General features: G+C 39.1%; 1 protein-coding gene across 2 annotated transcripts in view; it reads left to right on the top strand.

Moving 5' to 3' along the window:
- Positions 1-6,235: 6,235 nt before the first annotated feature.
- The window catches only part of CTTNBP2 (cortactin binding protein 2), a 71,810-nt gene continuing 54,807 nt past the window's right edge, over positions 6,236-23,238 (top strand). For both annotated transcript variants that reach the window (XM_056481844.1, XM_056481845.1), the window contains exons 1-2: positions 6,236-6,510; positions 18,321-18,428. In XM_056481844.1, coding sequence (XP_056337819.1) covers positions 6,442-6,510; positions 18,321-18,428 — 177 coding nt within the window. In that variant the 5' untranslated portion in view covers positions 6,236-6,441. The remainder of the gene's footprint in view (positions 6,511-18,320; positions 18,429-23,238) is intronic.

Genomic DNA, 23,238 nt, shown 5'->3' with positions numbered 1-23,238 from the left:
CGGATATCTAGAATTTCAACATTAGAGCAAAGGCTGAATCCCAAATCCCTGACTTTAAGATTTCAGTGCAGTTGCACATTGAAAGATGCTTGTGCTTGACAGGAAATACTAGTCAGGGTTATCTCTCTCCTGCTCATTGCTTTTCCTCTGTCTGCCTTCACTTATTTACATGTAAATAAGTTAATTTTGCACACATTTAGGGTGCCACATGAATTTTAATTTTGTCTTTTTTACTTATGATTTCACAGTCAGTCTGTCTTACTGATTTTTTTTCCCCAATTAAAACATTCATCAGGTCTTCTGTTACCCATAAGCTTGAAACACAGGCATGAGTTGCACATGAGTTGCCTACCTTTAGTTCAGATCACTGAATCTTGGCAATACAATCACATTTGTTCAGTTTATGGAACACAATCACACACACACACACACACACACACACACAGAGGGAGAGAGAGATATATCTCTTGTCTTTCCATAAGATTTTTTTTAAAACTTTGAGAGTATAAATAAAGTTACATTGCAAAGATTGAGGATACATCAGCGAGTAATTGCATCACTTTGCTACAGGCAAACAAATTTGTTTCTTTATTCTAGCAAAAGCTTGTTTTCCAGGTGGGAGTTAACTCCTCAGTACAATAATTTCCGTCCTGTGTCATCAGCACAGGAGACAGTTCTCCTGGGCTGTGGTTCTACAGTTCAGTGATGGAGCTAAAAACCTATTGAAGCAGTTTTATTTCATTAGCAAGGGAATTTTTCCCTAGTGGAGTGCTTCATTAGCAAGGGAATTTTTCCCTAGTGGAGCATTTCAATGCGAAAAACATTTCATTACCAAGCCCCTATATAGATGTTCTATCTAAGTGCTAAGGTAGTTACCACCTTCCTGAGACCCATCCTTCTTGGCAATGAGTTGATTAACCTCCCTTGTGGTTTTATTTCTACAATTAAGAGTAAAAGTCGTCTTGAAGCTGTTTCATATGCTGAAATCCTCTACACGGTGCTGCATTCACAGTGAGATCTCAGAACAACAGTAGGGTTTGGCAGGGAGGACAGCCTCTTCCAATTCCAGGTGAGTCTTTTCAAGGATACAGTGGTCCATTTTGCAGTGGTACAGCTTCATCTCTACAGGGGGGCATTTAGTGATCCAATTTTGTTCATAGGATGTCAGCAGCATAAGGCAATTTCAAAATTAACCTTTTGTGTAATGAAAATGAGTAAAAGCTATAACAGTAGGCTTAGCAATCAATTGATTATTTAAAAAAAAAAAAAAAGTAGAGAAAAAAATTTAAAAAGAGAAAAAATTCTGCAATAAAGGGATTTAATAGTCACTGAAAAAAATCAATTTCATGGTATGGTGATTTGTGGGCAAAGAGTTAAATTCCAAAATTAGGTAGTGCACTTCCCTGCACTGCAGATTGCTGCATAAATCCTGCCAGTAAAGGAACAGACTCTTCCATGTCTGGCAGTTACAGCATGAATTCTCCTGCCTCCTGCCACTACAGCCAATATGATCACAGTGGCAAGCAATTCTCTCATGTCCAGGAAAAGAATGTGGGTTTTTGCTTGGATGTGCTGATGCCTGTAGAAGTACATCATGCCTGCTTAGGGAAACTGGTTCTGAGAATTCTTGATTCCTGCACCTTTATTGCTTCAGTTAGAAAACTTTTCTGGATTTACTTCATATTCCTTACTGGTACTCACCAGTAAGAGAAGATGAATGAAAGAGAGAAAAAGGATACAGATTTTACCTTTTCTGAGTATTTTATACATTTTCAGTTTGATAATTTTAACTGTTCTATACCTTTCTGCCATTTAGAAGCTCTACACACTCCTTTTTTTGTCTTGACAGCAGAGTTATCAGGTTTTTTATTCCTCATAAGAAAGCTTATGTATTTCAACTTCAAGAAGATTGGTGTATGATCTTTTTGCATAACACAGACTTCAAGTCTTGTCTAAAATAAATGTTTCAAATTCATAAGCTGTACCCATTTTTAGTTTCCAGATTCCATTCTGGGCTCAGATTTCTCAAACTTAGGCAGAGCAAACACCCAAATTTTAGATTCCAGTTGGAGCAAGCTTCTCCTTGTGTTAAAAAGATGTCTTATTTAGAATCCTCCTGCTAAAGGCTAACTTTTTGAATTGTCACCCATAATTTTTATACATTTACAGGATGTTACAGTATTGGCAAAATGATGTCACTCAAAGCAAAACCTCAGTGATAGCAGCTGTCTCTTTCTTTGTAAAAGATATTTGAAGATATTGCCATTTTGTTCTTTAGTATGATGTGAGGTTTGCAGTAGGGAACAAATACTTCATTTTATGTTTTAAACATTAAAAAACAGCACATAAACATTCAAATAACCTTTCCTGAGATGTCAAGAACGCTGACACACAGAACATTCTATTTTGATAGTTTTTTCCCTTTTTTTGTGCACTTGCCCCTTTCTAAAGCAGATTATAGACAGTTTTCAACACTCCAGTCATGTGAATCACATCACTAGCTTATAGTAATATTCAATACTGTTGAATTTATGCTCACAAATCAACCACTTCAGCACTTTCTTTATTCATTGTGCTCCTTCTGCATGGTCAATTAAAGCATTTCTTCTTTGAATGCTGACTGGAGATTCTATTTTGTTTTCAATGCTTTGACTTTGCCTTCTTTTCACCTTTGTTTTTAATATTACTTTAAGATCCCCAGAAGTAGCCAACATGCCCTCGAGAATATTTTCTCTTTTGCAATTGAATTTCACATGGCCAGTGGAGTGCTATCTTCCAGAGTAAACAACTCCTTCTTCACAAAACCCAAGTCAATGGTTCAGAATTACCAGTGTGCTCTGTATTGCATATAGGTCTCCAAAATCAAAGTTTCCTGAAGAGGTAATTGTGTTGTTTGGCTTGGCTTGATGAGTCAGTCCTAGTCCTAGATGAGGGTGATGGAAGAAATGTCTTAAGTTGTCACTGGGATGACCTTTGGAAAGATTTTAATGACACAGTGATTAATTATTTTTCTCAGAAATCTAATATTCTGCAAAAATTTATTTAGGGACTTCAACATCTCCTCCTTACTTTAAATTCAGACACAGGCTTTTTGTTTGCTTGTTTTTAAAGGCAAATAAAATACTATTTTACACTTGTTTGTTTGTTTTCCCATGCAAATGGTTAGTTGCAAGGCAGGAAAGCCACAATATATTGTACAATTGAGATATACAATTTACTTCTCTGTCCATATAAAACCAAGGGAGGCATTTTCTGTCACTGCAGTTGTGTGCTAATGGAGGGAATAAGCACCATTCAGTCCAGCAGCTGCATCCTATAAGGTGTGGACACATTCCACTGCTTTGTGCCAGCTGTCTAATCATAGGAAAGAAATACACTTAAGGCCTGCTCCTAGGCTTGGGCTTTTCTTTATGTTATTCAGACCAAATAAAACTGAAACAGCAGAAAAATAGTTAGTTGCATTCAGTTTTCCAGCTACATGCTAATAGTAAAGCAGTGAGCACCTTCCTCTGAGAGAAGCAACTTTGCTTTACTGTAGTGATAAAATTATCTGTAAAAGCAAAAGCAATTTATTTAGAATTTAGAAGGGCTCTGACTTAGACATGCATTAAAGAGCTGTTTGGCCCTGTATAATGAAGGCATAGAAACGACTGTGCACTATGACAGCAGTCACGAAGTCATGCTGCCCCTCACTTTGAAGTCATTCATAATGCTTCGGATTCAGATCTGTATTACTGTGGGTTTAGAGCCAGAGCTGAGAGAGGATGTCAGCAGCATAAGACAAATAACCAGAGAGTAACTAAGGCCTTGTCCAGTGATGCAGTAGTAACAATCAAGGAAAAAAACATCTTCTACTTTGAAGATGATCCCCAGTGTGAAGGTGTTCTTCATGCAGCAAAACCCCAAAGACATTTGGACCATACCACCATCACTGATGACGCAGTGGTTGCTGTGCAGCACCAGAATCTACTCCCAGTAGCGAGTGGCAATATCTAATTTGGATTTTAGTGCTCTCATGCCAACCATAAGCCTGTTGCTGCCGTTAGGGGAAAGAGTGAAGAAACACAAACATGCAGTGTAATCTCATACAATTACAAACACCAGGAATATTTTCAAAATGTTGTGACGATTCGTTTCATGACATAAAGAAGAAATACAGATCACTCTTCCTTCAAAAGCATGTCTGTCATCTTTTTGACTGTAACAGCAGGTCAAACTACTTCCAGCACTCGGATGATATGCTGGATATTTGTTATCTGGAGGTAGGCTTTTAACTGAAGTGTTGCTGGTCCCTCTATTCTATTAATTTTTTGTTGGCTGAGATTGAGCACTCCCATCTCTCTCAGAAATCATTCTAAATTTATCTTCAGATGAGGAAAGAGAGATCAGTTCTCAAGTCTGAAATGGCAAGCTATGACTAATATAATATTCATTGTTATTTTGATAAATGTACACTTGGTAATTGATAAAATATCAGCTAAACCAGTTTATGATCCCAGCAGAGCAAGAGATAAATGGTGCAGTCTTTGCTGCATCATTGCCCTGACATATATGTTGTTTAAAAACCGTATTTACACAATATATCGTGTTCACGCTTTGCACCAACTCAGAGAGACACATAACCAACTGTGAGGGACAGCAGATGATTCTAATACCATAGGAAAATACTGGCAATGATAGTGGTAGATAGGAATCAGTAAGAGAAAAGATATCTCCAGCAATTTTAAAAATTTCAGTATTTTAATCCATTTTAGAGAGGAGTATGACAGAGTTCATAGGAAACAAATCACTTATGTTGTGTTTCTTGAAGGCAAAGCACCAAATACTCTTCCAAATGTATATAAATAATAATTATGAGTAATGTATGTTGCTTTGCTGTCAATAAAGAAGGCAAGCAACAATTTCTTCTAAACAAGTTAAATGGTATTCGAGTGCTGAGGACTGAGAAAAACAAGTTGTTTTAGGCTATGTGTCATCAATGTAGTTTCTTAGCTTCAGTGGTAGAAGGGATGTGAGCACACATTATAGTTATAAAAAATGTAAAACTTAAGTAGGAGGAAAGCTCATTTTTTCAGGAGAAAGAAAAAACAAACCCAAACCAGAAAACATCTGTTTAACTGGATTTTATGTGCCCTGTAATGGATTCTATACAATGCCTGCTTCTTGCTCTTTTCAGTTTGCGTTTACCTTACAATTGGAGTTTATTCTACTAATCACAATTCCTCTTCTGGTAATGTTAAAGGGGAAACAGTTCATGTATAGGTTTACTTCCATCTTTAAGAACAGCATGCTAAGAAGAATATTTGCTGCCTTTGATCAAGGCATCGGCCCATTTCTGGTCCTGGTGTCAAGGGATTTAGTTCAGCAGATTTGAGGCAGCCCTGTAGAAGCAGAAGCCTGGCAAGGCTCAAGCCTGCTGTTGGTGGAAGTTCTACGTGGCTGCAGAGTAAACAGTGTTGCAAATTCAGCTTATAATAGAGAACTTGGTTCCACAAAGCAGTACGTTTAGATTTGGTTTTGTGCAGGTCCCCATTGCCAGGGATGAAGCTTGATGGAGAGGAACGTCCCCTGGAGAGGGGCAGTGCGGAGTGCTCCTGGGTGGAGAACACTGAGCCTTTGTGGTAGTGGGTTCATCTCAGCTGCCAAAACCTTCCTCTGGAAGGAATCCTGAACAGGATTTGGCTTCAGGACCCACGTTGAATGGCCAAGGGCAGCCCCAGGTCAGGATGGGCTCCGGTATCGGGTCGGAGAGGTGCCAGAACACTGGGCCTGACTGAGTGTCCACCCTCACACAGGCTCTGAAAACATGCCTTGAAAATAAGCCAGTCAAGCAATGGCTGGCAGCAGAATGTTCCCCCAAACCACTCCACAGGGGAGGGAGAGGTGACTCCTATAGTCAGCACCCCCAGCAAGAAGAGGCACAGCTGCCCTTCCCTCAAAGACTTCAGTTGGTTTAATGGTCTCACGTATCAGGTAACCCAACCCACTTCAACTCGCTATTTTTTCGTCCCATCCACAACCTTTCCTTTCCTTCTCCTGCTGCTAAAGCACGGGGGTGGGTAGGGAGGAGAGCGATGCGTGCGTGGGGCCCGGGTAGCGCGGTAGCGGGGACACTCCCCTCCGCCACCATTGCGCGCCGGCCGCCCGCGGCGAGTCCCGCTCCCCCTCCGCCCGTCTCCGGGCCGCCGTATGGAGACGGGGAGCGGGTGGGAGGGGAAGCCCGAGCGCCCGGCGGCGGGAGTCGCTCGGCTCTGCCGGCGCGGGGGGCGGCTCGGCTCGGCTCGGCTCGGCTCGGCAGCCCCGGCTGCGCGGCGCCGCAGGGGTTAAGCGCCCCCGCTGCCGGCGGGATCGCTGCCGGCGGGGAGCGGGTTAAGCGCCTGGCGGCGGCTCCGCCACTCGGCTCCGCACCGCGCTCCGCGCCGGAGCCCATACAGCGGGAAGATGGCGACGGAGGGAGCGAGCGGCGAGCCCGGCTCCGGAGGGCGGGAGGACTCGGCGGCCACGGCAGCGGTAATCGGCCTGGCGGGAGAGGGGGTGCGACCCAGCGGCGGCGAGGAGGGCTCCCCCATGGGCTCGGGACGGAGCGGAGCCCGGAGACCTGCCTCCGCCGCTCCGTCCCTCCGCCCTCCTTCTCCCCCGGGGCGGGACGGGGTTCGCTGTGGGAGCCGCCGCCGAGCCCCGTCCCGCCCCGGCCGAGAGCAGAGAGAGGCGCGGGGTCGGTCCCTGCGGCTCTCCCTCCTCCCTCAGCGGGGGCCGCGGGTTCTCGCCCCCATTGTTCCTTCCCGCTGCTCCGGCGCGGGGAGCGGCGTGCGGCGCCGTGAGGGGCACGGAGGGGCTCCGCTCCCGTCTCGCCTCTCCCGCACCCACACCCCCTTTCTCCCGCTGCTTCGCACGGCCAGGGGGCTGCGCCCCGCTTTCCGGGAGGGCTGAGGTGCTGACAGCGGCTGGGGCGGCGGGACCTGTCAGACCGGGGCGGGGGAAATGTTGCTCTTTAACCCTTTGCCAGGCCCCAAGGCGCTTGGCTTTCGGCTGCCTCTCGTGAGGCGTTTTCGGCGCAGAGGCACCGTCCTTTCCCCCGCCCCAAGTCCCCGTCCCGAGCACCGGGTGTGTGGAGGCGTCTCGGCTCCCGGGGCCCGCGCCCCAGGGGCAGGATCTGGCTCCCGCTTAAAATATCCTCAAAAGCGGAGCAGAACCCGCTCCCTGCCGGCGCGTCCTCTCTGCGGGTGGGTGAGGCGGCTGGAGGGAGGCGGAGGGATGCGGTGCGGTGCCAGCCGATGGTCAAAGCGGTGTCGAGGCAGGCTCGCTCCCCTGGGCCAGGCTGGGCTCCTCTCCCGCTCCACACCGCCCCAGGCAAGGCTGCAAGGCTCGTCTTCCCGGGCGGTCTGCGCCTCGCCTGGGCCGCGGCTCCTCGCCCCTGCTCTGGCAGATCTCTGGCAGCCCTGCGGCTCTCCCTCTCCCGGTGCATCCCGCACCTGGCGTGTCCAGCCTGTCTGGGGCTTCCCGCGGCGAGCCAGCCCTGGGTACCCGTCCGGCAGCCGCAGGTCAGAGTCAGGCTGCAGCTGCTCGGGCTCGTAGCCCCATGCGAAGTTCAGGGCAGTAAAACCGCGGCGGTGCCCGTAATGGTTGGGATCGTTCCTGAAGGCGATGACTCCCGAAGGGAGGGGCACTAGTTTCTCTGAAATTTAGGTTATTTTGTTTTTTATTATCTTGTTTACTTCCAAACAGGCACTAGTTCCTATCTGAAACCTTGTTCCAACTGTGTGCCTAATTGTCCTTGTGTGTCTTAAAATCTGCAGTGTTGTGGAAATTCAGCTTTCCTTTAAAAAAGCAAACCTTACTCAGTGCATATTTATAACATCACTGTCTTTTAAAACAACGATACAACCATGGCATAAATGAATATGAAGAAAGAATTAATAGAAGCAAGCTTAAATACTTTAAAGCCCAGGCTTTGACCAAAATGATTTATACTAAATTCTTTAGTATATTTGTATTAATATTACCTTAATTTTCAGTTTTAAAATATCCAACAAGTAGCCTGTAATCAAGTAGCACTTCAATATTGCACTGTTAGGCAGTGAAGTATAAGCCACTCATGCAATTTGGTGTTCTCATTGTGAAAGGTAGGAGGGCTAGCTCTCCACTTTGTTTTTAAAAGTGAAGAGATGCTAGGATGTAAACTGTGTTTCTCCCTAGCAAAAATAAGAACTGAATTTTAGCATTAAAAAATAATATTTTAAAATTAATGCTTTTCTTTTTAATTTGCCTTCAGTCATTATTTTCCTTTTATGTTATTTTCCTTACCAATATAAACATTTTATTGTTGATTAATTTTATCTCTTGTACAGGAAAATAAAAAGAAAACCTCTATGCAAAGAAAATATTATTTTTAAAAATAAGTTTATGATACTTAAATAATTAATTTGAAGGGTTAGTATGAATAGCTTTTATTTTCTGCTTCTAATCTGGAGATACAGAATTATGAATTGGATCATCTTGCTTACTTTTTGGGTGACCGTAATCATTCAGATGAATATCTTTTGAGTCACTCTAAACTTCAAGTTATAACAAAAACATATTGTTTTCAGTACATTCTTATGTTAGGGTTTTTGGGGGTTCTAGTTTTGTCCTGTTTTTTAATTTTTTTTTTTTTTTTTTTTTTTTTTTTTTTTTTTTTTTTTTTTTTTTTTTTAGTTCTCAGAATCCTGATCGCAAAAATGGTGCAGAAAAAAAAGCTGTGAGAACACTATTTGTATTAGTAATGTGTTAATGTATAAGTTTTATGCTATAAGCAGAAGGTGTGTGACACAGGACAGTAGACTAGGTTTTCTTGATCTTTAATACTGTTCTTGTGTCTTGATACACTATCAATAACATCACTGGAAAATAAAGACTTTTTCTGCTCTTTTTAGAAGCACTGTAGAAAAGGAAGTATTTCTCTCCCTTTTTTTACATTCACCAGGGAATTTCAGTGAAAAAGCCTAGACTGTTCTACAGTGTGTTACATTTAGGAACAAAGCTGATAATCTCGTTATTCTGAGCTTCCTTGGATAAAGCACAGCATCTGATGAACCCATCCCTTCTTTCCAACAAATTACTGGTCCTTTCATGGTGGTAAGGATGGCAGGGAAAAATGACAGGGGAGTGGTTCTGGTCCTTTTTCATACCTGCTCAACATGATTGCACTGAAGTCCCTGAAATTGTGTTGGTGCAACTTGGACTAGAATTGAGAGAAAACATATGTGTGTGTTTTAAAACATCTCTGAATGACTTCCATCTGCCTAATGTCTACCAATAATGATTATATAATAGCAAAAAATAATCCATTTTGACAGTCTTTTTGTTGAAATATTGAACATCAGCCTGCTGTGCAGAGAGGGTTGGCTTGTCACACACTTTAACTTCAGTGTAGATTTAACAAAGCCTATGAAAAGCCTTTATATCAAACATGAAGTCTGTTGAAATTATTCAGTAAAATTTTGGGTTTGGTTTTACTTGACCAGTGATCAAAAGCATAAATGTTATTTTCCTCTCAAAGACAGTGCCTTCTGCTGTCTGTAAAGCTATACATATAGCAGATATTGATAGAGTGGAATCTCGACTCCACTAAAGTGAGTAAAGATGTTGCTACAAAATTGCATTGAGAATGTGTGCCTACCCAGAGGATCACTCTGGATTGCTGTGTGTCATGTAACAGTACAAAAAAGTTGCACTACATGGAAAAACTATCAATATTAAAAAATATATATATAAACTGAGAGAAATTCCGTGATACATTGTGGTGACATTGTGGGATATTTTATGCCTGTCTTGGTGTATTCACAATCTATTGATCTGCAAGAATATTCATAGTAGAACTGCCATTCTGGTCAATATAGTGAAATGCTAAATTATGGATTAATCATATCAATTATATAGTCTGATTTAGATCAGTTGGAAAGATTCTTATCTGAAAACTACTGCAAGTAGCAGAAAATGAGAACATAGCCTTGAAAAGCAAAGACTCTATCTCTTACAAGAGATTACATCCTAGGAAATGGCCACTTACAAAAGGACCATTAGCAACCCTGTTTTCATCTGAATACAAGTTTTTGGTGTAGCATTATCATTCAGAGAAGTTATTTTCTTCTAGTCAGATGTGTGATGCCATTGTGTTTCAGCCTGTAGGTGACATGCAGAGACAGCACAGTTCTGTCTGTTCTTGGTCTCCTGCCTCTCTGTGGTGAGAGATTGGTCTTGATCCATCTTGCAGTGACATTTCAAACCACCTCTCTTCCTTTCCTTTCCCCTCTCCAAACTACAGCACTGCCTTTTCTGTCTTCTACTGCACAACCTGCAGCACATCCTCTCTTCTTGTGTTGTGAAGATCTTTGAGGATGAGAAAAGGAAGCCACTGAATGCAGTCCACTTTGTAAATTTTCTTTTTATTCCAAATGTAGACTGTCATTAGAGGTGAAGTGCAGAGCTGAAAATTCTGAGTCAGGTATGTGAAAGTGGCATGGGAGGTGTAAAGCTGATGGATGCAGTAAGTTCTGGTTTTTTCCCCAGCTGCATTGTCTTCATTTGTATAAGCATTGCTTTGGCCTCAGAGGGGATATACCAAGATAGGAATAGAGATGGAAATTTGGGCAGGAAGGAAAAATCTCAGGAAGACAGCAGTTTGCAGTCTGGTTGTGCACCTACTCCTACTCAAGAAAAGGAACAATTGATTTAAAACACCTGTATAATCCTTGAGCATGTAAACCAGAAGCTGTCAAGTAGGCTTAGGGAACATGTACTGGTATGTATAAATGATATATAAGTTAAAGCTTTCCTGGGCATTGTGTTTTTGTTCTCTTATAGCACAAAGTAAGGTGTAAAATTATGGAAAACAGAGCTTCAACAGTGTGTACCTGCATGTAATCATATAATACTTACCTTAGAAGTGACGTATTTAAAAGCAACTTGCTGAACAGAAATTGCCCATTAAATGTAAGAATTTAAACATGATGATAGATTTGGGGGCCTCAATCTATGTAGAAGCCTAACTTGCACTGTATTAAAAAATGATGAAGTATTTTTGTGGCTTTTAACGGATTGCAGAAATGTTTTAGCAGCTCTGACAATATCTGGGTGTGTATAAAGGTCTTAGTAATTTTGGAGGGGTTTGGGGCTGGTTGTTCGGGGTTTTTTTGTTGTTGTTTCCAAAACAAATTTCCCAGCTCTGAGGTATATTTATGGTTAATGTTGAAACTGTTAAAAATTTTGCTGTTAGCTGAGGCCAAGAGAGCCCACGATATCTAACCAAAACCTCCCCCACACCATTTAAAGAAAACCTTCTGAAAAACCCAGAAAGCTGGGGTGGTGTGCTTGAGGAAGGCAGAATAAGTGGGTTAACTTCTTGTGGTGAATAATCCAATAAAAGTCATTGAGCTAATGGATGTTATAATTAAATGCATATATAGTATCCTCATGATCCCTTAGGTATGACTATGAAATTTTATGAGTCTTGAATTTTAACATCAGATGATATTCTCTTCAGCAAAAAATTCCATATTAGTTGGGGAGCAAATTCATTGACATTGCTTTTCCTTGAAAGACATTCCTCAGCTTTCATACCTGTTTTAAGAACATTCCTAGAGGTTATATCTTCTGAAGTTTGTCTTGGATGTGGTGGAAAATGGGCATGTATTTTTGCATCAGATAATTCTGGTAAAGCATGGGATCACAGATTCTTACCCTAGTTTCAGACTGAAGAACAAGCCTTCCACAGGCAGAGCAAGAAACTGTGGTTTTCCCTGAAGTATTCATGAACACTATGTGGATATTATAACCACTTCTTTTAGCAGTCTCTCTGTTTGCAGTTTGCTTTATTATGAAAGGGCTATGACTCATTTGACCACATATCCACTTCCTTTTATAGTTGGTGGGGTGAAGTAAGTGGCTAGAAGGAATAACCTGTTTTAGATGCAGGTTTGTGAGCTTCACTGGTTTTGAGCGAAGTAACTTGGGTAGCTGGCTCTTGAAAGTATGGGTAGAGGTATGAATGGGGTTCAAGACACTTAAATTTCGGTGTCCATATGTATGCACAATATTTAATATCCTATTACAGTCAGTGGAGCCATGAGTAAATAGTTCTGATGGTGGTTAACTGAATAGTGTTTGTTTGACTGGGCTGATTAGTTCTCCATTGAAAATAAAGGGACATAGGGTACCTGGCTTGCATAGCTGGTACCATTAAGTACCTCACATACATACATACAAGGCACACAACTTTAGGTTTTCTCCTTTAGTGGCCCATATGTGGTACTTTGGGGTATCCCAGCTTCTGCTTCTAGTCCAGTTGGCATTGATGATTTTCCTAAATTCTGTATTGACTCTGCTCCAGAAAAGCTACCTCTGATTCCTGGGACATTTCCATTCATACTAAGTAGTTTTCTATAGGAAACTAAAGAGAGTTAGTGAAAATAGATATTTATACTTGATCAGATGAGGTGTACCTGGGACATGTACTTGGTTTTGTAAAACGTACAAATCATGGTTGTGTTTCTCTGGTGCGGTTGTTTCATGGGTCTGGCAGATGTGAGGCCATCAGTATACTAGAAGCATACAATTTATATTGTATAGCCTAATAAGTAATCTTTTTAAATTTTAGAACCTTATCTGGGAAGTCTGCTTTGTGAATCCTCAAGAGGACTCTGCTGTCTATTGATGAGAACTCAAGTTAAAATATGTAATAAATGTAGAAATGTACCTTTCCCTCCCTTCTGAAAATACTTTTTTTTTTTTTACTTTTGACAGCTTTTCCTTGTGTCTTTGTATACATAATTTTTATACTTCTCCCCACTCCATTCCCACCCTTCCAGCCCTCAATTATGCTCCACAGGTTTCTTCCTCAAGTCCTGGATTACTACCCAGCTCCATCTTTTCGAAAGCTTTCTGAGCAAGAAAAAGCTTGTTTCCTGTGGTCATCTATGATTAATTTACAGCTAACTTGTTATTTTACCTCTGTTATGTTTAGGGAAAGGACAAAGTTGTGGCTTTTATACTTTACCTATCTTTCCCAGCTTCTGCTGAAGGCAGCAGAGTTTTTAACAATTGCTGCGATAGCACAATGAAAAGCACTTTTAATTCCTGAGGTTGCCAATACTATCCACAGGGCTATGTCAACAATACCAAACCACTGGCACTACCAGCTTCTCATAATATTGACTGTGAAGGCTTTTACCATTTCTACTCTAAATTGCTTTGCATGTGAGAAAGACTCCTCTTTTCCTGTGCCTCATGGTGACTTTCCAGTTTCACCTTCTATCTTTTCCAAAGGCAATGGAGGTTGGAAAATGCCTCTCCAGTTTGATCACTGCTGTTCTGAGTAGTCCTTCTCTTGTTCAGAATTGATGGATTTTTCTTCCTTTTGGCTTGGCAGAGCTAATTGTAGTCTTTAGCAATGCTGGTATCATTTTGTATGTTTTTTGTGATGCACATGCAGGTAGTTGGATGAGTTTTAGCTAATTAGCAGTTTGCTCTATTGTCGCTGCACTTGCTGCCAGGCAGCATACACCCATTACAAAACTGATCTGGAAAAATAATGTGGAATTTTAGAGACACAGAGGACTGAAGTAGTGTTTTTCAGGTACTTTATTCATATAGATCAAATAAACCAAATATTTTAAAATCTGAAGGAGGTAGAAGAAAAAGTTCTCCTGTGTTTTTTGGTTGTATATACCAAATATCTTCTAGGGAAACATATTCCCATATCTCTGTTATAAAACCAATACAATGGCTGGCTTGGTTACATAGTTGTTAAGTTGATAGTTAAATTTTTACAACTTGGCACTCTGCCACAGGTATTCTAGCAAAACCCCAGATGACACATAAGTCATGAGCTACTAATGCAGTCTTTATTTTCTGGAGATCTAAGACTTACTGCTCCACTGGAAGATATTAGGAAGATTACTTTTCTAGATCTAGCCCGCAGTTTTTTCTATAACTTGGCCAAACAGTGTTCCATCTAAATAAGAAATTGGGGCAATCCTGCTGTGACTGACATCTTGATCCCCAGAAGATGTCACAGAGTGTTTAAGAGAGAGAATAGTTTTATTTCATCATATGCTTTATCTGTTCAAATCTTTAAGACATTTTTACAGCTGTGCTTGAGAATATTTCAGATGATTACACTATGTATTTTGGTCCAGTTAGGGTATGCTGTGTTGCAGCTCCGTGAGTGCTGAATCAGAGATTCGTATGGGGAGAAGACGTGATAGTGTTTTCAGTGACTGCCATGCACCCTCTTATCCTGTGTGAATGGATTCAATGTTGCTTATCCATTGTGAACAAGTTGAAGATGACATTAAAGTACTGGAAAAAAGTAGTCATTCCAATTTCAGAATTTGTCAGATAAAGTTGGGGGAAAAAAGCCTCAGTGAGCATAAAATTATTCATAAACAAGAACCAGAAAAATGATGGTATTCTCTTTCATCCTAAAAAGCACTTTTTCTGTTCATGTGTCTCTTCTAATTGATTGTGGGAAGTTTCATACTTTAAAATGAGAATGGATCAGACAACAAAGTTGGTGATTCTACACAAAATGTGTAGTTGTGCTGTAGAATGCTGTGGATGCTGAAGTTACATAAAGATTCAAAAAGCAAGGGGGCAGGTTCCCAACAGACATGTCAGCTGAGGGCTGCTACATACAAAATGACAGTTTCTGGCTCAGAAGGGGTACAAGCTGAAAATTGCTGGAGGTTGGGAGAGTATTTCTGGGAAGTATCATTATAAGCTTGTTTTGTTCTAGTCCTTATTTCAAGGCATCCCTTATTGGCTGCTTTTGGAGACAGGATGCTCGGGTAAGTGGGTTTTTAGCCTCATATGCTAGAATTGGTAGGACATATTTTGCTAGTTTGCATGTTTTTAAAAATGTAAAAACTAATTTGAATATCTTGTTGGAATGTCTTTCTGTTAAAGTTTCTTTGTGTTTATTTTTATCTAGCCATAAATTACCAGAGAACACACTTAACTGCTAGTTTTTGCTGTCTTTTCTTATATTTTAGTTCAAGGTGTACAGTTGAACAAAATTTATGTAATTCCTTAACCAGATGCTTAGTTAAAAATCTCATCACTGCATCACATATGTTGAAGAATGTTTTTGGTTTGTTAAGAATGGAAGAATATTTTTATTTATGTCTCAGGAAAGACTGCAGATACTAGGTGTTTCACCTCTGATGGACAGTCTTTTGAAAAAGATCTGCTTTGTGTTACAGCTCCTGACAGACTGAAATGACTGACATGGGCAAAAGAGTAGGATCACGTTTCATATGTACTGTACTTTTGTGATGCCCCTCTTAATTTGTCCACTATCAGACACCTTGACATCTTGAGTGCCTTTTTTTTTTTTTTTTTTTTCCCTCTTAGAAGAGACAAGCATATTTTAGAATGGGAAGATAATGTAGTGGATAGACCGTTGAATGGCAACTTAAAAGACCACTGCCGAATATTATGTTTCATACTACTTGATTTCTATTTTTGGAGGAAAAAAAAATCCTTGCATTAGTTTTCCATCTGAAAAATTGAGGCTTTATTCTCTATTATAAAAGAAATTGTATGAAGAAACCAATTTGTATCCTTGAGGTATTAGGTTGTGGAGTGGTTCACAGAAGAGGGATGGTGGATAAGTGTGTCCTTGTATCTGAATGAATTAAATTTAATAATTAGAAGTGCCAAGAGTGGAAACTGCTGCAGCTTGTAAGGTAAAATCTACTCTACTGACACTAGATTACATGAGAAGCTGTATAAGTTTAGTGATTTTTCATTTTGTATGTGTCCTTAAATCAGTGAGCATTATATAGAATTGTGAGGAGCACTGCAAGGGGCTGCTGCAGCAGATATTGGAAAAAAGCCTTCAGAGAAACTGGTTGTTTCTCTTGATTCATTGGCATGGAGAGCAAGAGCTATTTTTTGGATTAGAGGAATAGTTGAACCAGGCATCAAAAATAGAAGATAGCAGTTGTTCAGGCTAAAGTTCTGGTTAGAATGACTGGTCTCGTCTTCAAAACAGTTATGCTTAATAGAAATAGGGTGACTGGAGTATTTCTTATGAGGACAAACTGAGGGAATTTTTCAGCCTCCAGAAGAGGTGACTGAAAGGGGACCTCATCATGTCTATCAGTATCTGAAGGGAGGGTGCCAAGGAATGGAGCTCAGGCTGTGCTGAGTGGTGCCAAGCAGTAGTAGAAGAGGCAATGGGCAGAACCCGATGCACAAGAAGTGCGACCTCTATATTAGGAAGAACTTCTTTATTGTGCAGTGACTGAGCACTGGGACAGGTTGCCTAGAGAGTCTTCCTCACATGAGATATTCAGAATCTGTCTGGACACAATTCTGAGCTCTGTGCTCTGGGATGGTCCTGTTTGTATAGTGAGGTTGATCCATGTTACTCACCTAAATGAGGAAGCTCATTTATCATCCAATATATATTGAATGTAAATAGCTGAAGTTCTGGCACACAGTTCTCACTAGCCATTTGGGCACCTCTTTGTGTTTTAACTGCAAAGGAGAAGTGTAACACAGTAATACTAACACAGACCCAGACTTTTGGGTATTTTAGATCTATGGCCTTCTAGCCTGAGGGAGGAACAACTGTTCTTACATTCTCTAGCCTTTAAAAAGTAGAAATGGTACTTGCCTTAATTTTTATTGGATTTTTCTGTACTGAAGTTAAGCTCCTGAGTAGCTGAATGTTTAGATTTTATGTGCTTTGGGGAAAATAGACAGCATATCCAGATACATCGCTCACCTAAATTGGCAACAGATTACTTCATACTGAACGTAGATGAGTGTTTGCTTTGCAGGGCTTTCTAGTAAACACATCTAGCTCATCATAGCTAGGAGTCTAGTGTTTACCTTACAGAGAATAATAGTATATTGAAAATCAATCTGGGCAGCTGCATCTAGCACATGGAATAAAATAATGGAATAAAAATGTTTTCTCTCTCTGAAAGAAATTCACTTCTAAATTTTTTAAGTGCCTATTTGTGTTAGTGTTGTGGATGGTGAACAACAGATTTGTATTAATCTTATCTACCTTTGTGATTTTGTGAATATTAGAATGTTTCCCTCCCCACACATCCAAAATCAAGTCTTCCTGTTAGTGTTTCCTCATATAGTACTTACTCCTTTTCATTCTTTTAGCTAGCCAATTATGCACTTTTTAGATGAAGACTTTATGCAGTACTTGAGATGGGGGTTTACCAGGGGTTTATATAGCAGTAAAAGGAGGTTGTTCACCTGTAAGTGAAGAATTATGTGCCAGCTTCCACATGAAGTAGCTGTCTCTGCCCCTTCTCTATCCTTTTTCCAGGTTATTGATGAAGAACTTGAATAAGGCTGGTCCCAGAGGTGCCCCCTGCTTACCTGTTTCCATTTTGGAGAGTGGTTCTTACCTATGATGTTTGTTTCCTATCCAGGAAGTTTGTTTTATTCCTGTACTTTTGGATAGGAGTTTCTGTATAATATTGCATACAGAACCTTGTCCAAAACTTCTGGAAAATTCAAATACGTTAGTGTCCAGTGGATCCACTTTACCGTGTGTTTGTTGACATTGTTACAGAGCTGTAGCAGTTTGTGAGGTGGATTTGGTTTTTCAGAAGCCGTGCTGATACTCCCAGTGTACACTGAGTATGTGCTCAATGATTTTATTCATCGGTAAACACCCTGTCTTGCTCAGGGTGGCAGTCAGGCCTACACCGTTCTTAGTAACTGTGGAGTAGAAAGATACTGTTGCTATGAACTGTTTGTTATTGCCTCTTGGATCTGAACTGTTCCCTCCAGCCAAACAAATGAGGCTGCAAATAAAGCATACACATAAGATTCCATGTCTTTTCACAAATTGTTCTTCAAAAGTTCACATTCAGCCCAGTGTGTGGTGGTAACTTGGCAGCTGTTTGCACAGGTGCCTTAGGTGTGCCGTGGTTAAGATCCTTTCCCCCTCTCTTGCCTTCCTCCCTGTAGTGCTGTTTCACATCTGTTGAACTGTTTCAGCCTCTGTGAAGCTGCACAAGGGAACAAAGTCACAAAGTTAGCTGCTTTACCGTTTCACCTGTATCGTTCACAAGACTTGGTGGGACTGATCCCTTGCAACAATTCAAAACAATATGATATGGGAGGGCTTTAATTTCTTCACTTTAAATAAAAATAATCAGATTATTTGCTATTAATTTTGACTTTGTATAGTACAAATAAAGACACCAGCTCTTGACAGCTATAGATGATGCTGACACATCCGTGTTTCAAAATTACAGTAACTGTTGTAGTCAGTGTGTTTATCGGTGTTTTGTTCCTTACAGACAAGAGAGTTTGATGTGGATAACCTGAGCAAGCCAGAACTGCGAATGCTTTTGAGTGTAATGGAGGGAGAACTAGAAGCACGAGACCTTGTGATCGAAGCATTGAGGGTAAGTTACTCAGTTGTGATTTGCTTTTTGGCTTCTTTCTAAATCCTCTTTTGCCACTTCCTTAATACTGTATGCAGAATATTGTTAGTGGAAGAGTAAATTGTGATTTTTAGAGTTTTAGGTTGACTAAGTAATCATGAAATATGTTCTTGTTTTGTTGTAGCCATTTGGTAATTCTATGTAATTTTTGTCTAAAACACCAACAAAATTTCAAAGAAATAAGTGAAAAAACCTGTGAAATTGCTTCCTCTTTAAATTCTTTTATATTCTCAAGTCTATTGTTTGTGAAAGGAAGGAATAACTTTAAAGAAAAATTCAGTCCATTTGTAATTTGTTCTAATGGGCTATATTCAGCCATACACTTTATTCAGTGCTTTTATTTTCAGTGAGATGAAAGAAGGGACAAAAATCTGGTGGTCATATCCACTTAAAGAAATATTTTTTGTGGCTTTTTTGTTTTGCTTGCCTTTTTTAAATAAAAAATATAAGATACATGCTTTTAACAGCACTTCCAAGTATTTGGTTAGGTTTTAACTGTTAGGCACATGGGAGGGTTAGTTTTCTACTTCAGAAAATTGCAGTCTGAAAGGCAAAACTTTTTTATGATGGGGAAGAACAGTATTCTATGATTCAAAATATTTATAACTTCGTGGTTGAATAAGGGGGAATTGTGCTATTGAAGGTATTGAAAGTATTGTAAAGCAAAACCTTAATGTAATAAAATACATCCAGTGCTAATTTTTAGTAGTATGTATAATGATTATCAAGTAATGTGGGAACATTTTCCACTTGAAATGTCACAGTAACAATGGTAAATGCATTTTTATTCAGTTTTAACTTGTCTTGTGATGGTTTCAGATCACCTGTTGCAAATGGAGCTTTAAAGGAGCTGTCATTAATGTATGTGAATTAGTAACTGAAGGCTTTATAGGTATAAATCTCTCTTGTAAAATGTAATTTTCATTTTGTAATGACAATAAGACTCTAGGGGCAATATTTTTCTGGAGTATTACTGCACTTTGAAGTTATTTTGTGTTTGGCCTTCAGTTATAGGCGTATGTTGAAGTGTACTGCCTTTTCATCTAGCTGTTTCACAATTTCATGGCTCATTTTTCCTGGACTAGGAATTGTATTTTCCTTGTCTGCCAGTTAAAGTTTTGTAAAAGTGAAAATAGTGTGCACCACACATCCAGAATCTCTTTTTTGACTCTTCTAACTTTGAAGGAATGAAAATAGAATATTCATTCAATTTTTTCTAGTAAATATTCAGGACTACTACACTAAATGTAAAAAAATGTATATGCTGAAATTGAAAAAAATAGGGGGAAAAAGGCAAAAAAACTAAAAATTCAGTAAGCATTTAATGATGGTAAATATTAAATATTCAGTGTAATGCAGTCCCAGAAGAAAAAAGTCTATATCAAATTCAAATGCACCTGCTGAAATGGGTAGTATGTATACATGTATGTATATGGGTTTTGATGATTAACACAGATAAATATAAAAAGTAGCTCAATTTCACATAAGGTATTTAAATGTTGAAAGTTGGGGGATGGATATTTTTATTTGGTTGTTTTTTGGGTAGTTTTCTCCTGCATCTCAATATCTAGTTTCTCTAAACTCTGTAACTCAAATCTTCCTGACAGCTTGCCTGGTTAGCTGTACTAGTACTGGGAAACTTGGAAGCCATACCTGCTGAAGAACTGTAGGCTGGTATGTTGTAGTATGATACCTTTGGATCTTCTGGCTTCTTAGATGGAAGCCACAATTCAGCAGTATTAGCAACTGGATTCTTCAAGCAACACACAAAAATAAACAAGCACTAGACCCGAGTAAGACCTACTTCCAAAAAGCAGGACCATAGGCACATGGAGTCTTTTCCTTCCCAAACGATGGATTGCATTTTTGCTTAAGCTAGTTTTGCTTTCAAGTCCTGAGCTGTGCATTGTGGAAGGCTTTTATTAGTAAACTTGTTTTTAAATTTTGACCACAATGATTAAACACTGAAAGGTATAGTTTTATTTTAATCATGGAAACATTAACTGTTTTGATGATAACTGGCAATATATATTTATGTACCATTTTTGCAATTCAGTAAGCATATGTATAGATCAAACAGTATTTAAGTCTATCATAGTTTATCGCAATAGTATACTGTGTAATTATGTTAGATTTTTGTATTGGGAATGATACTGGAATTTCTTTGCAAATTGCATGGCCTTTCAATGGCAATCTCAATGCTCTGCGTTTTTAGTAATGAATAGGCCGTTCCTTGGGAAAAAAAATAATTGAAGGAGAGCTCTAGATACTTGCCAGCTATACTTGTCTACTTTGACCTGTCTGCTTACCAGTGAGTTCTGTCTAGTTAAAGGGCTTCCTTCAGTTGGCCGAGACAGACTTTTGCCTACTGTAGACTGAGATTTTGGGTTAAAAAAAATCAGTTAGAGTTTCTATATCCTTTTAATGTTATTTGCTGTATTTTGCATCTTGTCATGGAGTGACACTTGGTTTTGCCTGTACTCTAAAAGTTACACATTAAAATAGAGTTATTACCAATACAATAACTGTCAATTACCAATACAATAACTGAATTTTTTTTTTTAAATCCTGAACTACTGCACAAAGCCAGCAAGAATTATAGTATAAGATTTAGGACTTCTAGAATTAATTTAGGGGTTAGAAGGGAAGAAATCTGGGAGTTATTAGGAAAAAGTAAATGAATCCTTGTAATTTAGTTGTTCTCAAATTGACTGATAGGGAGAAAAATTATGCATATATTAAGTGTAATCTGTCAAAGGGAGCTAAACATACTATAAATTATAGACCCTTACCTGCAGTAATTGTTCTGAAATGTGAATTCAAATTTCTCCTATACATATGAATCCTGTGAATCCAGAATGGAATAACCCCACACAGAAGGTATCTTTTGTAGTCAGGAAAAATGATAACTCTGTAGAAGGAGGAGCAGAAGATGTTAAACAGTGTGTAACAGAAGTTTTATTTTTGTAAACAGTATGATGGCAGTTGTTAGTCTTGGTGGCAGAAATGAACCATGAAATAGAAGTCAGATAATGCCTTATTTGCATTGTCATTTTTCATATTGCAATTTCTTCGCATGAAAATTAATTTTACTATATTTTTGGGACATAATAATCTGCAGATTATTAGCTCATCCTTGCTCATCTCTGCATATTATGTCATTGCTCATCTGATCACTACTTTTGATTTATTGAATTTAAGGATGGTTGTGTATACATACATTTTCTCTTCTCTTAAATATAGTTTGTCTTTACCTGTCCAGTGTGTCTGGTTATACTTAGAACTTTTACTTTCCTAGTATAAGTTTGGTGTACTTTTCTGGACAGGTCAGTCAACAACTAGGATTTCACTATTGCCTGCTATTTAAAATTTATTTCAAGGAAATTATGGAATAGTGATAAACCTCAAACAAGTTAGTAAATTAAATTTTTTATATTATTTAGTTTGAAATAGTTTCTGTGTCTGTTCATTTCAAGTTCTAGAGTAACGAAACTTGCTCTTCTAAACAAATTGAGAAGATGTTGTTTATTACAGCATTAATGTTCGGATTTTGATTTGCCCTTCTTTAATCATGGTGTATTATATTCTGTTAGTTTTTATTGCGTTGTAGTTACTTTTCTTATACTCATTATTTTGTTGTAGTAATTTTGTAAGTGTACACTTTATTATGAATGGAACCTAGTCTCACATTTTCCAAAAGATGTTTGGCTTGTGGCAGCTATAATCCCTGGACTAATTAACTCTGATGATCTGAGTGATCCTGCTATTTTGATGCATATAAAGGTCACTTCTAGAATTTGTTGGCAAAATAAGTTTTCAGTCATGTTACATCACTTCTTGTGATATTTGCTGTTTACCAAAGCGGGGGACATTAAGCACTGAACAATGTGAAATTTTTCCTAGACCATATCACATCAGTCCTATATCTGTATTGCTTCACTAAGCTTAAGCATCACTAGTCGGTGAATACCTTTATTCCAGGCTCTCCTAAAACTGGAGAACACAAGTATGAACTATGAATCTTGTTTTCTAGTATGAAAACTCTACGACCTTGCATTGCAAACAACCTTTTCACTCTTCATTCTAGCAGTGACTGTTTAACTGATCATGTCTCCTTTTGTTTTTCACATAAAATCTGTATATCTTTATCATTGGCAGGCATGATACTACCAATTTACCTGAAAGTATTCTGCTGATTTTTTTTTTTTGGATAATTGCTTTGCCTTTCTCACTTGATTTCTCCTACCCTTGTTTCATCTTTCTGCATAATCCAGCATAAGCTAGTGGGTAGAGTTATATGCACACATTATTTGTAATAATAATAAAAAAATATTACAACATCATGTTAATGTAACTGTATCTTCATTTCTGTGATCTTTGTGAATTATACAGATGTGACTTATTTAAAATGTTTTATCCGTTTGCCATAATTACCCACATTGCTGACAATGAGAAATGTAACTGGGTTATCTGTTATGTTACCTGAAATTTTTCATTTTTTAGTTCAGGGAACATATTTCCCCTATGCCAATAAACGGTACAAGTAATTTAGCTGATAGCAATGCTGAAGTGCAACTGAATACATAACTTTTTTTCTTGGTTTGTGTGTCTCTTAATGTAAGTGTTGCTGAAGAAGAAATGAATAAGGTTTGTTCTTGGTTCTTCCAGAAAAAAATATTATAATAATCTGTAAAAAATAATGGTGAATAAGACAAGAGATTTGATTGGTGTCCTTTGGAATACCTTTAAAGATACACAACTTTGATTACTT

The sequence above is a fragment of the Oenanthe melanoleuca genome, chromosome 1A, assembly GCF_029582105.1.
Source record: "Oenanthe melanoleuca isolate GR-GAL-2019-014 chromosome 1A, OMel1.0, whole genome shotgun sequence".
NCBI lineage: Eukaryota > Metazoa > Chordata > Aves > Passeriformes > Muscicapidae > Oenanthe > Oenanthe melanoleuca.
The sequence above is the reverse complement of the archived record's forward strand: the minus strand, read 5'-3'. Positions and strand labels throughout refer to the sequence as shown.